Source organism: Balaenoptera ricei, chromosome 7 (assembly GCF_028023285.1).
Source record: "Balaenoptera ricei isolate mBalRic1 chromosome 7, mBalRic1.hap2, whole genome shotgun sequence".
In the NCBI taxonomy this organism is placed as follows: Eukaryota; Metazoa; Chordata; class Mammalia; order Artiodactyla; family Balaenopteridae; genus Balaenoptera; species Balaenoptera ricei.
This window is the reverse complement of record NC_082645.1, coordinates 49,541,879-49,557,708: the sequence shown is the minus strand read 5'-3', so window position 1 is coordinate 49,557,708 and position 15,830 is coordinate 49,541,879. Positions and strand designations below refer to the sequence as shown.

At 37.7% G+C, this 15,830-nt stretch overlaps 1 protein-coding gene across 1 annotated transcript in view; it reads left to right on the top strand.

Moving 5' to 3' along the window:
* The window catches only part of PLA2R1 (phospholipase A2 receptor 1), a 114,184-nt gene that overhangs the window by 52,901 nt on the left and 45,453 nt on the right, over positions 1 to 15,830 (top strand). The window contains exons 11-12 of the mRNA XM_059927961.1: positions 1,769 to 1,938; positions 14,026 to 14,228. Of these exons, the coding sequence (XP_059783944.1) occupies positions 1,769 to 1,938; positions 14,026 to 14,228 (373 nt within the window). The remainder of the gene's footprint in view (positions 1 to 1,768; positions 1,939 to 14,025; positions 14,229 to 15,830) is intronic.

The following is a 15,830-nucleotide window of genomic DNA, read 5'->3' as shown; positions in this document are numbered from 1 at the left end:
AAAAGCAGGTTTGTATTGTTTTGAGCAATGATAAATGGTTATAAAATAGCAAATCAGAGTGGACTAAATAAATCTAAAACCAACAGGGGACAAAAGCAAAGTGTTGTCATGAATAATGATACCAGAGGCCAAGCTCACAGACAACGTTATCTCTCCATTATCCAATAAATGCCATAGTACAAGGTAATGGAAGAACCAATGATGGCCCCTGGGTTTAGAACCAGCACAGTGACTAGTGGTCCTGACCGTAGCCTCCATGGTGCAGTGCCTTGCTGGCCTCCTAGCATTGTAGTTTCAGGCACCAGCGATGCATGATAATGATGCTACTCTGCCTCAGAGGGGAGAAGGAAAAACAGATCCTATGTTATAAGAGCATGAACCACTGGAAGTGTAAGGAAACTTACACAGCATCTAGAGAGTATTTACTTTTATATACCTTCTTTTTGAAGCATGTTTATGTAAGGTTCTGCCACTACAATCTGATTAAAAAAGAACTTTTCTAATTTCAAATGTGTGCTATTTAGATTATCAATAGACTATCTGCAGAAAATATTCACTAAAGCATATGCTCTGCAAAGATGAGTATCATGGATGCCTCATATAACTAACTGTTGCTAGTGATGTTCATAAGGCAGTTAAAAAGTTTGCATCTTTGTGTTCTTTTCTCTTTCTCTCCCCTATTTCCTTTGAGACTCCTCTATTCTTGAATGACCCCATTTCTTTTGCTTCCTTTAGCAAGTTAAAGATGCATGGTAATGAAAAAAAATCCAAAATCAGATGAAAAAGTCTGATTTGCTTTCTCCTTAGGTTTCCCGGATAATTTCATCAGGCGTTTCCTTTCTTAATGACTCAGCGGGTCTGGCCAAAAGTTACCACTGTTTGAAAGGTGTTTCTTCAAAACTTTACATGTAATGAAAGTAAATTTTTCAAGATAGTTTCCAACTTAGCTTAAAATTTCAATGCTGGTTAAAGCTTAATACATGTTTCTGTTAGGTATTCATGTGGAAGCATGTATAGAAATTTTCTAGATTCTGCTTTCAATGCATTCATGTTGAAGAGGGAGCATTGCCAGCAGTTAATGAACACTAATTCATTCAGCCGGTTGGGGAATATAGTGGGTGTACTTCTTTGGATTAGTTCCTAGGGTTTTAAATTTATCTTCAGTGAATATGCACATCTGAACACATTTGAATAAGCCAATGACTCCATGTGCCTGTGAACAAACTGATCTGGGAGACATAAAATTGCTACTCCAATTTCTGTTCCATTCTCACCAGGCAAGTGTGGTGGGTGGGCGCATGTGAACCCTGTGTCAGCAGATGCTCATTCAGAAAAGCATAGTGTCCCTACTCCTCCCTCTTCTCCACCTCCCCCACCGCCACCTCCCCACCAAATGCACATTACACCATGTGTGTGCTGTGTGGCCTAATTACACAATAGGGCACATGTTGCACCAAGAAATGTATCGCTAGCTTTCTGGACTTTACTACCTACACTCCGAAACTGGAACCGGACTCTATTCCTTGAAAGAACTGAGCACCACCTTTGAGGATCAAATTTTCCTCACTCATATATTTCTGGGAATTGCACTGACGTTTGGCATTTATTAGTAACGTTCAGGGTCTTTGAGTATTTTTCTGTCCCATGTTCTAAAGAATTCACGAGAAATGTTTACACGGGTGCCATTCTGTGCACCTCATTATGTTTTAACGACATTTCTTTATTGCCCAGAAACTTACTATAATCATTTCTTTTTTCCCTTTTTCAGGTTTGAACAGGCTTTTATTACCAGTTTGATCAGTAGTGTGGTAAAAACGAAGGACACTTATTTTTGGATAGCTCTTCAAGATCAAAATGATACAGGAGAATACACTTGGAAGATGGCAGGGCAGAAGTCAGAGCCGGTGAAGTACACACACTGGAATGCACGTCAGCCCCGTGAGTAGAGGGCACTGTCACACCACTTCTCCCTCCTGTTTTCTTTGCCCCCAAATTCTATGCACCTCATGGTCCACCTCCTCTGATTCTTCCTTAGTGTTTTCTTAATGCATAAATCAACTAAAACAATTACCACCAGTTCTCAGGGGTGATATATGGCTGGCCATTTTTTAAAGTATAATTCATATGAGTCACTTGACAAGTTCAAGGTATAAATTCATTGCTCAAGACCACACATGCCTTTGTTAGCAGAAGTCCAGTTTCTCCCTCCTAAAGTCTTTTCCTCATCCGCCCTCATTGTCCAAGAATCTCAGGGGCTTACTCAGTCCAGAATAGTCTGTCATACTTCAAAGCAGAGTGAATGGGCACATTTGAGCATATCTAATCAGTTCACAGTCACTGCCACGTGACTTTGCTGTGGAATGTCACTTAGGTAACATTCTTGCTACTCCATCTCCTCCATGGACTTCTGTGGTACCTTAGCCAGAATTTCAGAGTTGCAGGTCTATTAATTCACCATCCTGTGCTCAGTTCTGGATCCCAAAGCATAAAACTGTGCCAGAGAAGCTAATGGTTTCAGCCATAATCTACACTAAAACCAGCCCCTGTGGACCAAGCTTTAGGCCCTTGTGTTAATCTTAGGTCACCAACCTAGATCCAACACACCTTTACCTCAGCGTGAACCCTGTTTGGATGCCTTGATCCCTTTCTTTTTTTTTAAAAAATAAATTTATTTATTTTATTTATTTATTTTTGGCTGCATTGGGTATTCGTTGCTGTGCATGGGCTTTTTCTAGTTGCAGCAAGTGGGGGCTACTCTTCATTGTGGCTTGTGGGCTCTGGAGTGCAGGCTCAGTAGTTGTGGTTCACAGGCTTAGTTGCTCTGTGGCATGTGGCATATTCCCGGACCAGGGCTCGAACCCGTGTCCCCTGCATTGGCAGGCAGATTCTTAATCACTGCACTGCCAGGGAAGCCCTTGGTCCCTTTCTTGCCTGGGGATCTCAATCAGGGCTACCCAATAGATAATAGACAATAGGCTACCTTTAAATTTGTATCTAGAGGAAATGGGTTAGAGGCTCAAGCTCTTCCCTGAGGAAAGATAACTATTATTGTAATATTATAATAATTGTTATCATATATCATATATATAACAATAATTAGAGAACTAAACACCAATTAAAAGATATTTTTAGAGTGGTTCAAAAAATAAGACCCAAGTATATGTTGTCTACAAAAACCCCACTTTAAATATAGACACCTATAGATTAAAAGTAAAGGGATAAAGATATCCATGTTAACATTAATCAAAAGAAAGCAGGAATAGCTATATTAATTTGACACAGAGCAGATTTCAGAACAAGAAAAATTTCCAGGGATTAAAAATGGACATTACATAAAGATAAAAAGTCAGCTCTAAAGAAGACATAACAATCCTTAATGTGCATGTACCTAACAACAGAGTATCAAAATATATGAGGGAAAAACTGATAGAACTGCAAGGAGAAATAGATGAATCTACTGTTATAGTTAGAGACTCTTAACACCCCTATGTCAGAAATGGACAGATCCAGCAGACAGAAAATCAGTAAGGACAAAATTGAACTCAACAACACTATCAATCAACTGGATATGATTGACATCTATAGACTACTTCATCCAACAACAGCAACAGCAGATTACACATTCTTCTCAAGCTCATGTGGAACATCCACTGAGATAGACTACATTCTAGGCCATAAAACACACTTAACAAATTTAAAAGAAGTCATACAATGTCTGCTCTCAGATCACATGAAATTAAATAGAAATAAAGAACAGAAAGATAGCTGAGAAAATTCCAAAATACTTGGAGATTAAACAATGCACTTCTAAATAACGCATGGGTCAAAGAAGAAATCTCCAGAGAAAATTTTTTAACATTTTAAATTAAATGAAAATGAAAATACATTTGTGAGATGAAGAGAAAGCAGGGCTTAGAGGAAAATTTATAGCACTGAATGCACATACTAGAAAAGAAGAAATATTTAAAATCAGTAATCTAAGCTTCCACCTTAGGAAACTAGAAAAATAAGAGCATATTAAATCCAAAGTAAGTAGAAGAAAAGAAATAATAAGAATTAGAGCAGAAATCAATGAAATTGAAGACAGGAAATCAATAAAGAAAATCAATGAAACTAAAAGCTGGCTCTTTGAAAATATCAATGAAATTGATAAGCCTCTAGCCAGGCTCACTAAGAAAAAAGAGAGGAGACACAAGTTACTAATATCATAAATGAAAAAAAGGGACATCACTACAGATCCAATGGACATTAAAAGGATAAAAAAGGAATATTATGAGCAACTCTATATCCATAAATTTGACAACCTAGGTAAAATCGACCAATTCTTTGAAAGACACAATCTGCCAAAACTCACACAAGAAGAAACAGACTCTCTGAATAAGCCTATATCTATTAAGAAATTGAATCAGTAATTCATAACTTTCCAAAACAGAAAGCAGCAGGCTCATATGGGTTCAACTGGTGAATTCTACCAAACATCTAAGGAAGAAATTATACCAGCTCTCTACAACCTCTTCCAGAAGTTAGAAGCAGAGGGAATACTTTGTAACTCATTCTATGAGGGCAACATTACCCTAATACCAAAGTCAGACAAGGACATTACAAGAAAAGAAAACTACAGACCAATATCTCTCATGAACATAGGAACAAAAATCTTTAACAAAATATTAACAAATTGAATCCAACAATGTATAAAGAGAGTTACACACCTCAATCAAGTGGAATTTACCCCAGGTATGCAAGGCTGGTTCAACATTTGAAAACTTATTAATGTTATCCATGACATCAACAGGCTAAAAAAGCAAAATCACATGATTGTATCAATAGATGCAGAAAAAAGCATCTGACAAAATTCAACACCCATTCATGTTAAAAACTGTTAGCAAACAAGGAATAGAGGGGAACTTCCTCAACTTGATAAAGAACGTCTAAAGAAAACCCACAGATATCATACTTAATGGTGAAAAACTAGAAGCTTCCCCACTAAGATCAGGAACAAGGAAAGGATGTCCCTTTTCAACACTCTTTTAAACATTGTACTAGAAGTCCTAGCTAATGCAACAAGACAAGAAAAGCAATTAAAAGGTACAGATTGGAAGAAAAGAGATAAAACTTTGTTCACAGATGACATGATTGTTTATGTAGAAAATTAGAAAGAATCAAAAAAAATTCCTGGAACTAATAAGCAATTATAGCAAGATTGCAGGATACAAGATCAATGCTCAAAAGTCAATTGCTTTTCTGTATACCAGCATTGAAAAGGGGAACTTTAAATTAAAAACATATTACATTAACACCCCTCAAAATGAAATTTTTAGATATAAATCTAACAATATATATAAGATCTATAGAGGAAAACTATAACCTTTAATGGCAGAAATCAAGAAGAACTAAATAAATAGAGATTCCATGTTCATAGATAGACTCAGTATTGTCAAGATGTCAGTTCTACACAAATTGACCTATAGACTCAATGCTATCCCAGTCAAATCACCAGCAAGTTATTTTGTGGATATTGACAAATTGGTTCTAAAGCTTATAATGAGAAGCAAAAGACCCAGGATAACCAACTCAGTACTGAAGGAGAAGAACAAAGTCAGAGGATTGATACTACCTGACTTCAAGAGTTATTATAAATCTACAGTAATTAAGACAATATGGTTTTGGCAAAAAAAAAAAAAAAAAAAAAGACAAATAAATCAATAAAAAAGTATAAAGAGCCTAGAAATAGACTGACACAAAAATAGTCAGCTGATCACTGAAAAAGAAGCAAAAACAATACAATAGAAAAAACTTTTTGACCAATGGTGCTTGGGCAATTGGACATCCACATGCCAAAAAAAACAAAAAACAAAAAAAAATAGACACAGAGTTTACACCCTTAACAAAATTAACTCAAAATGGATCATAGACCTAAATGTAAAACACAAAGCTTTGACATTCCCAGAAGATAACATAATAGAAAACCTACATGACCTTGGATATGGTGATGACTTTTTAGATACAACACCAAAAGCAAAATCCATGAAATAAATAATTGATGAGCTAGATTTCATTAAAACTAAAACTTCATTAAAACTTGTGCTCTGAGAAAGATAATGTCAAGAGAATGAGAAGACAAGCCACAGAATGGGAGAAAATATTTGTAAAAATCATATCTGATAAAGGACTGTTATACCAAATATACAAGGAACTCTTAAAACTCAACAAAAAACCCAATCTAAAAATGGACAGAAGATCTTAAAGAAGATATATAGATGAAAAGTAAGCATATGAAAATATGTCCAACATCATATGTCATTAGGAAATTGCAAATTAAAACAACGAGATACTGCCACACACTTATTAGAATGACCAAAATCCAAACCATTGACAACACCAAATGCTGACAAGGATTTGGAGCAACAGGCGTGCTCATACATTGCTGGCAGGAATGCAAAATGGTATAGCCACTTTCAAAGACAGGTTGGCAGTTGCTTACAAAAGTAAACATACTCTTACCATACAATCCAACACTTGCACTCCCTGGTGTTTACCCAAATGAATTGAAAACATGTCCACACAAAGACATGCATATGGATTTTTTTTTTATAGAAGCTTTATTCATAGTTGCCAAAACTTACAAGCAATCAAGATGTCCTTTAGTAGATGAGTGAATAAACTCTGTTACAGGGGCTTCCCTGGTGGCGCAGTGGTTGAGAATCTGCCTGCTAATGCAGGGGACGCGGGTTCGAGCCCTGGTATGGGAAGATCCCACATGCCACGGAGCAACTGGGCCCGTGAGCCACAACTACTGAGCCTGCGTGTCTGGAGCCTGTGCTCCGCAACGAGAGAGGCCGCGACAGTGAGAGGCCCGCGCACCGCGATGAGGAGTGGCCCCCACTCGCCGCAACTAGAGAAAGCCCTCGCACAGAAACGAAGACCCAACACAGCTAAATAAATAAATAAATTTTTAAAAAAACAAAAAAAAACAAACAAAACTATGTTACATGCAGACAATGGAATATTATTCAGTGCTAAAAAGAAATGAGCTGTCAAGTCATGAAAAGACATGGAGGAAACTTAAATGCGTATTACTAGGTGAAAGAAGCCAATCTGAAAAGGCTGCATACTGTGTAATTCCAACCATATGACATTCTGGAAAAGGCAAAACTATGGAAACAGTAAAAAGATTAGTGGTTTCCAAGGGCTGGGGGAGGGAGGAGTTTATAGGCAGAGCACAGAGAATTTGGGGGGCGGTGAAACCATTCTATATGATACCACAATGGTGGATATATGTCATTATACATTTGTCCAAACCCATAGAATGTACAACATCAAGAGCGGCCCCTAATGTAAACCATGGGCTTGGGGTGATAATGATGTGTCAATATAGGTTTTAACAAATGTACCATTCTGGTATGGGATGTCAGTAGTAAGGCACGTGGGGCACAGGGTATAAGGGAAGTCTGTACCTTCTGCTAAATTTTTCTGTGAACCTAAAATGCTCTAAAATATATTGGTTATTTATTTATTTTTTTAAAAAACTATACTTTTAAAGGATGCATGCAAGGTGAAGTAAGACAAATTAGATTCTTTGTGTATAACCATTGGTTTAGGAAATTTGTATATAAACTGGTGACTGCATAGCTCTAAACAAGAAACATCACAATTCACTCAATAAACAACCTTCTCATTCTACAAATTTATGAATGTTATTAAAATGCAGAGAATAGTAAAGTTCCATGTCACACTATTACTGGAAAAAAATCCCCAGGTATCATTTCTAATATACTTTGTAATTTTGTTAGGAGTGTCTATACCTGTCAAAATAAATTAATACATTTTGACTAGACAAAATTCTTAGTTTTTAATGTTATCTTCCTTGGGGCATATTTGGATGTCTAAAATTTGGAATTGAAGCAGAACTCCTTGTCATTCATAAGTTTCTGCTGTAATTTATTTGAGTGGCACTACTCTTTTTCTCTTTTCCCTGAAGCAAAAATAATATCGTGATGCTCAGTTTGGCTGCTCAGGCTGATTGACACTGAGTAAATTGTCTCTGAAAATGTAAATCTTTTTTTGAAGAAAATAGCAATATAAAAACCCCTGTGTTTCCTTTTTCCTTTAAAATTGCAGTTTGCAGAAACACCATCCTAAATGACATTTTTTTTCCTGCCTGTCACAAAAGAATCCATTAGCTTGGTCCCCATGTCAGAACCTTAATCCAGCCCAGACTGACTACATAAATTGACCACTGAACAGGAAGCCTGAAGCTTTTTATAAACTCAGTGAAGACTCTGTCCTTATGTCATATCATCAAAATATTCAATCTGTGGTGGAATCATAGTTCTGCCATTTTTTCAACCTTGTATTATGTTCACCAAATAGCATAATGAACCACCATATATACCCATCACCCAGTGTCATCAATTATCAACCCATGGTCAATCTTGTTTCATCTATACTCCCACCCACTCCTCCCATTTCCCATATTTTTTCATAGAAAATCCCAGATATCATATCATTTCATACATAAATATTTCAGTATTATCTCTAAAAGATAAAGACTCCTTTTTAGAAACATGACTATAATACAATTATCACAACTAAAAGTAATTAACTATAATTCCATAGCATCATAAATCTTCAGTTAATGCTCAAATTTCTAAATGATTCATAACTATTATATAATGTATTTTAGAGTTCTTCATTTGAATCAAGATCAAGAAAAGGTGCATGCACTGTAATTGGTTGGTATATCTCCTGAAGTCTGTTTTAATCTCTGTGTTTTCCTCTTCCTTGCCCACTGTCATTTTTTTAAAATTTTATTTGTTGATGCAAATGTGTTTGTCCTGCAGAGCTTCCTTCAGTCTAGGTTTTTTTATTGTATTCCCACAACACATTAAAAATGTGTTACTCTTCTGGAAGAGGCCCGCCTGGTATTCTAGGAAGTAACAGTTCACTAAAGAGTATATACTGTTTGTTGAGTTGGAAGAATAACAATATACTACCTTTGGTATAAAAAGCAAACATTTGAGTATTCTTTGCACTGAGTGTCACAGTGCTAATAAATGGAAGTCTTTAATATAAAAAAAAGTTACTCTATTCTTTTTATTTTTCATAAAATTGACATTTTTAAAATGACATTTTTAAAAAGTTAGAATCAGAGACCTGATCTAAATCAGATACTCTTATTTTTTTGGAAAGACCATTTCATAGATAGTTGTATGCTCCATATGGAGGCATATAATGTCCAGTTCTCTTACTATTTGCAATGTTAGAAGCCATTAATGATCGATGCCTAGATCCATGGATTCATTAGGGATTTCTTCATAGCTTCATAGCTGGGATATTTCTATACAGAGATAATTTCCTGCTATCCTTACTAAAACAACAACAAAGAGACTATGGTACTTGGTATTTTAAGAGAAGTAACTATTCAGGTAAAACAGGAAAAACAGTTTTGATCCATACTAACTAGTGCCACTGATTAAAGGGAAAGAAGACAAGTAGGGCCTTTCTCATTTAGGGAGAAGCTAATGCATTAGAAACCTAAATGTACTTTGTACTTAGATTAAGGATTCAATATAAATGGAGGCTGCTCTATGGCGAAAGAAAACAGGTTAGTCCATCCTTTAAGACATTCAAAAAAACTTTTCCGGGCTTCCGTGGTGGCGCGGTGGTTGAGAGTCTGCCTGCCAGTGCAGGGGACGCGGGTTCGAGCCCTGGTCTGGGAGGATCCCACATGCCGCGGGGCGGCTGGGCCCGTGAGCCACAATTACTCAGTCTGCGCGTCTGGAGCCTGTGCTCCGCAACAAGAGAGGCCGCGATAATGGGGGGCCCGCGCACCGCGATGAGGAGTGGCCCCCACTTGCCGCAATTAGAGAAAGCCCTCTCACAGAAACGAAGACCCAACACAGCCATGAATAAATAAATAAATAAATAAACCCAAAGTTTAAAAAAAAAAAAAAAAACTTTTCCAAGTTATATTAGAGTTTCACAGTTATTTCATAGAGAAAATTTTGCATCCATCCATAACTCAGGCTCTGTGACAAAAGGTTTGTGTTTCTAGATCTAGATAGCACAGTGAAAAAGGTATGTTTCACTCATGGGATAACTCCAGAGTATTTACCCTAATTGTCTCAAGTCAATGGAAATCTTGTCAGTGACAAGGAAAATGGGATTGCTTAGAGCCAGTCAGATATGTTTTCTTGAAACTGCCCTACACATGGCAAGGAGAACCCTGTCTAGCCAGCAGATAGTTATCCATTTTGTCTCATCAGAGTACTGAAATGCACCAACACACAAATGAGGACAAACAGCCTCATTTCTGAGCACCCTTTTGGTATTTCCATATCTTTTTATAAATATATAGGTAACTGTCATACACACTAAAAATGTGATAGTAGATCTTCAAGGAAATGCTACGGTCTCACAAAGGAGAGAAGCATAATTAGAGGGGAAGATTCAAGCATTCATTCAACAGCTATTTATTGAATGTCCACCTCCTCTGTACCTTGACATTGTCTCATGGTAGACTCAGTTAAATATGGTTTCAAATTCCAGATCAAACCCTCAAGAACTACATGGCCCTAAGGCAAGTTACTACACCTCTGTGCCTTGGTTTATCCATTAGTGAACTGTAGATGCTAATATCCACCTCAAAGAGGTTTTGAAGTTAAATAGGAAAAAGACCATATAAAATGCCTAACATGGTATCAGGCAGATAAGCAGAGCTCCATGAAAGCTCACCTTCCCTGACCCAAAGCTTCACTTTTCTCCACGGAGAAGCAGAGGAGAGAGATGGAAGGTGGCTGGGGCAGAGGGCCTGAGATTAAGGATGTGAAAGTTGTTGCAGGGAAAGGGAAATGAGTAGACGGGCTCAAGTAAAATAATTGTCTAAAGGCCCGGTTATGATTCCCTCCTGCCCTGAGGCCACAAATAGATATTGTTTGTTTGTTTTCAGGTATATGGCCAGAGAAGTGAAAGATGGAGGCTTTCCCAGGTTGGTTCAATTTACTATAAGGCTAGATAGCTTTGCCAAATTGAAGAGACTAGACTAGTGAATTGGAATTTCTTAATTGACCGAAAGTGTTCGCATTCGTGTTTGATGGAGAGAGTAAAGGGGTGGGGATAGAGGGAGGCTAAGGCAGGTGAGGAGAATCAGTTCAAATGTGAGATTCACCGCTAAGGGATATGACGACAGTTGTTCTTTTCCAGTGAGAAATGAGTTAATCAAATTGGAGAACAATTTCTCTGGGAGAAGAAACACCTCTGCTCTTTTCCACACCCTACCCTTATTATTTGGCTTTACAAGCATCCCCACAACATAAGATTATAAATTTGGTTTATATCTCCCTTAGCCCAGTCTCCCTTTATTATACCACTTTACTGCTTCTTTGAGGCTGAGACTCTAAAATTTAGGTCAAATGTTCCATTAAGTTAACCATTTTCGAATACCAATAACACTACTGCACACTTTTTATCTTCATAGCAGTTCACAAACATCTCCTTCTTCACTAATGAAGATGAGTTGAATATCTAGTGTCTAAAACCAAAGCTATTTAATCATTGTCTGATGTGGGAAAGTAAGACAAAATGCAAGACCAACAAAAAAGTATATTGCATTTTAAACTTGCTGATTTGAGCTTTTTAAAAATCCTTTGAACATGCAGGCAGAACTTGTGCCACAAAATCCCAGCTTTTGTAATGAAAACAGTCAAAACAAGAATAGAAGCAACATCTTAGTGATGGTTTTAGCCCTTCATATCTTTCAGGGAGCTTTTTAATATATTATTTTATCAGATCTTCATGAAAATCCATAAGAAGAAAAGGAATTATTGCCCCTATGTTTTAGACAAGGCTTTTTGTGATTTATGAACCTTGAGTTTCAAGTTACTAAATATTTGTGCTGGGACTAGAACCCCAGGCTTCAGGCCCCAAGTCAAAGGCTGCTGGGAAGGAAAGATGGAAGAGTCAGGTGGGAGTGTGTGTTTTCTCCTGCTCTTTCAACTAGAGCAATTCCATCCATATACATATTAGGTTTTCGGCTTCCACATGGATTTCCACAGTTCAGTTTCATTCGAATTTCATTACACAGAGCGGGCAGCATCTCCTCTGTTGTTCATGACTCAGCTAGATTGTGAGCTGCGTTCCACAATTACACTCAGCAGACCTGCAATGCTCCATTCACAGCAGGGGCAGTGGCATGCTATACTATCTCCCCTGCTTGGCCCCCCAGACTCCACCTTGAACACTAACTAGCTCTTCTGGCCAGTGGAGCCAAATGATGGCCTTTGCGTGGACCAACTCTCTCTATTGACTTCCCGTTTCTTCTGCATGTCACACAATCGTGTTTTCTTGTTTACCGCTGGTCATTTTCATCTTCGTGGGTCTCTTTGACCATCAGCGTGCACACACGTTGAGCTTCCTGCAGGTGTCTAACACGGGGTGTGCATCCAGGATTGTTGAAGACACAAACACTCGTGTTGTAGCTTCATTATTCTTTCTCCTTCTTCAGAAACTCTTTTCCATTCCTTTAGGAGGAATGTAAATCTTTGTACATCTTCCTCTGTCTTCTTCCTTCTCATTCCACTCCTCATTATCTCTCTCTTTAGTCTTTCTATCAGCATAAAACAACCAAAACATGGCTGGCAAGGATAATGTCAATTACCCTGTATCTACAGAAATTGAAGCCATTACTTCTGAAGGGAAATTAAGCAAGACAAATATCTAGTACCAAGTGACTACATTTTTTAAAGTGCCTTTAGATCCAGAATCGTCACAAGTCTTTAGATGCTTCATCTATAATCACTTGCTTTTTTAAAAGCACCCCTTGAAAACTTCTTTCCCCTTTTCATCCTTCAAAATTCAGCTCAAATGTGATTTCCTGCAAATCCTTTACTGACATCCTGAGGAGACTCCATCACTCCTTCTGAAGTCTCCCCACAGAAATTTTAACACACTGTTACTATAGCACTTAATCCATCATGTTTGCTGCCATTAATCATTTATTTTTTTGTGTCTCACACTAAACTAAATGTTTTTTGTCCTTCTGTCTCAAGCAGCTAATAATATAAAGCCTAGCCTGGTACGTAGATACAGATGCATAATTTTATTGTTGTTGTTGTTGAATGTTGATTTAGTTAACTGAATGATCACTCTGGATTGATGAAAAAAGAAGCTCATTTTTACTCAATTTTTATTCTATTTTTGGAATGGGATTGTTTTCTACTAGTCACTGAAATTTGAAGTGCATTTTTTAGCTGTCTTATGAGTTGTATACATTTGATGACAAACTTGAGAATCTTAACATAGAAATTGCTTCTATGGAAAAATATGTTTCATTTTCCAAAATGTTCAAACATATGCAAAAGAATAAAATGGAATTTGTCCATAACTAAATGGTCTTTCCCTTTTCCCTGATGTCTGCCCCTATCCCTGCCCCCAGAATTTCACCCCATTTAGAATATACCTCATTCTCTCCACTCTTCCATGGTGTACAGTTTGGTTTTCTGTTGTGTACCTTGCAGTCTGCTTTACTCCATCATTTATGTATTTTTTCCTGTTGAATCTATTTCTCAAAGAATCAGCACTATACATTTTTCATTGTTAATTTTTCACAGTAGGGTTTCAAAGCACAGTGTACAGGGTAGGTATTCAATAAATGGTGAATTAAATTTTCCTCTGCACAGTTAAAAAGCTCAATAATTCAAAGTATATTGGCATTTGATGAGATATGGGGGATATTTCAGTCCCAAGTTGGAACAGCACCTAATTTCCCATCATTTGCCATCTGAGCTCAAAATGCCCAAATTTTAGGCTTCATAGTCTCTCTTCTCTCACTTTGCCATCTACTATTCTCTTCTCCAGAGATGAAGAGAAATGAGATGATCATGCCAATAAAGCATCCTTTTTCATCTTTATTGTTCTTGTCTGGATGCTTCATTATGAGATGTCAACTATTCAACACTCTAATGAGCTGTCTTCCAAGCACAAAATGTTCTAGTCATCTGGTATTAAAGTGTTGTTTTCTGCTTTTAGGCTACAGTGGTGGCTGTGTTGTCATTCGAGGAAGGAGTCCCCCTGGTCGCTGGGAAGTGAAGGACTGTAGACACTTTAAGGCAATGTCCTTGTGCAAGCAACCAGTGGAACATCAGGAGAAACCTGAGCAAGAAGAGAGATGGCCCTTTTCCCCCTGCTATTTGGATTGGGAGTCAGAGCCTGGCCTGGCCAGTTGCTTCAAGGTAATACTAAGGTTACATGGGCATTCTCAGTGGGACCAACATTATTCCAGCTTTGTCCATGTATCCCAAACTCCTTTATTCCAGGATAGTGCCTGGCACACAGCAGGTACTCAGTTAATATTTGTTGGCTGTCTCCATCCTTTCAGTTATATTCCAAAATAATTTTTAAGTCAAAATATTGACAGATCCCTGGTGACATTGAGGCCTCCTCATGAGGACCGATATCAAGGCCCTGATCAATATTGTTCTTACTGCATATACAAATGAACAAGGCAGACACGCGCTGGATATTGAAATGGTACAATTCCATATTGTTTGTAAGCAAATGAATAATGTCCTTCTTCTGGAATAATACCATTCTCCTGCCAAGAATAGCTTTCGCAGCTTTTGATGATCAAAAGTTTATATAGAGAGACAGAGATATAGAGAGAGATATAGATACAGATTTACAGAGAGGTAGATATAGATAGAGATATATAGATGTAGAGAGAGATATAGATATATACACATATGTGTGTGCGTGTTAGAAATGTCTTTTTGCAAATCATCTTTAGATCCTAGGTTTAAATCAGTATCTACAATCTTCTCAGAAATACATTTTTGAAATATGATGTATTTGTTTGGTGGTTTTGTCTTTGGTTCATTGTACAAATAGAGATTTCCAAAATCCTGGGAGAAAGTTCTTCTCCGGCACCTGGGCACATGAAGAGCAGAATGGAGACAGCCTTTATCTCTAGAAATATTGCAGTCTCATAGATGGCCTGAAACACCTGTAATACACTAAATTTAAATGTACACATGTATAATCCTACATTAAATTCATGGAATAATAGGCCCAGAAGTGACCACACAGAGCAATAAGTTAAACCTTAGAAATGAGTAAACTGCGGCATGAAGTGAGATGAAGTGATTTGCCCAAGATCACAATTATTTATTGACAGAGTTGGAATAAATTGCGGTTTTGGAACTCCCAGTCCAGTGCTTTTTCTACTACACATCACCCTGATATGTCAACAAATATATGGTGTGTTTGATGGGCATAGCAGTAGGACTTATGAATTTAAAGTGATTCGAGAAAAGGTTCCCAGAGGAGGTGGGTTTTGACATATAATTTAAAAGATGGAAATGCTGTGCTGTGGTCCATGGGACTGGGAAGGTTATTCATCCTGGTTTCAGCAAATCAGAGCCTGGTGAAGCCTGGCCGCAGGGTGCCTGCCTGGCATTAGAGACTCAAGCATAGTGTCAGGCAGTTAAAAATGAGAAGGGTGCGGAGGCCCAGAATCTGAAGCTCCAGGTCTTCAGTTCCTCACCCTTGACCTTAAATAAAGTCAAAAGTATGCCCGCCATTTGACTGACTTCTTCCTGCTACCGTGAGGACAGCTGAGAAACAGGAGAGAATTTAGTCACAGCTAAAACCCAAAGACCCTAGAAATATACCTGCCCTAGGTCCCAGGTCTCATTTCTCATTTCTTCGCCTGGGTGAGCCAGATTCATTCAGCTATGGAATACGAGGTCTAATTCTAGCTCTGCTAGTTTGTGGCTGTGTGACCTGAAATTTGTAACCTCTTTTATCCTGACTGTCCTCATCTCTTGACAAACATT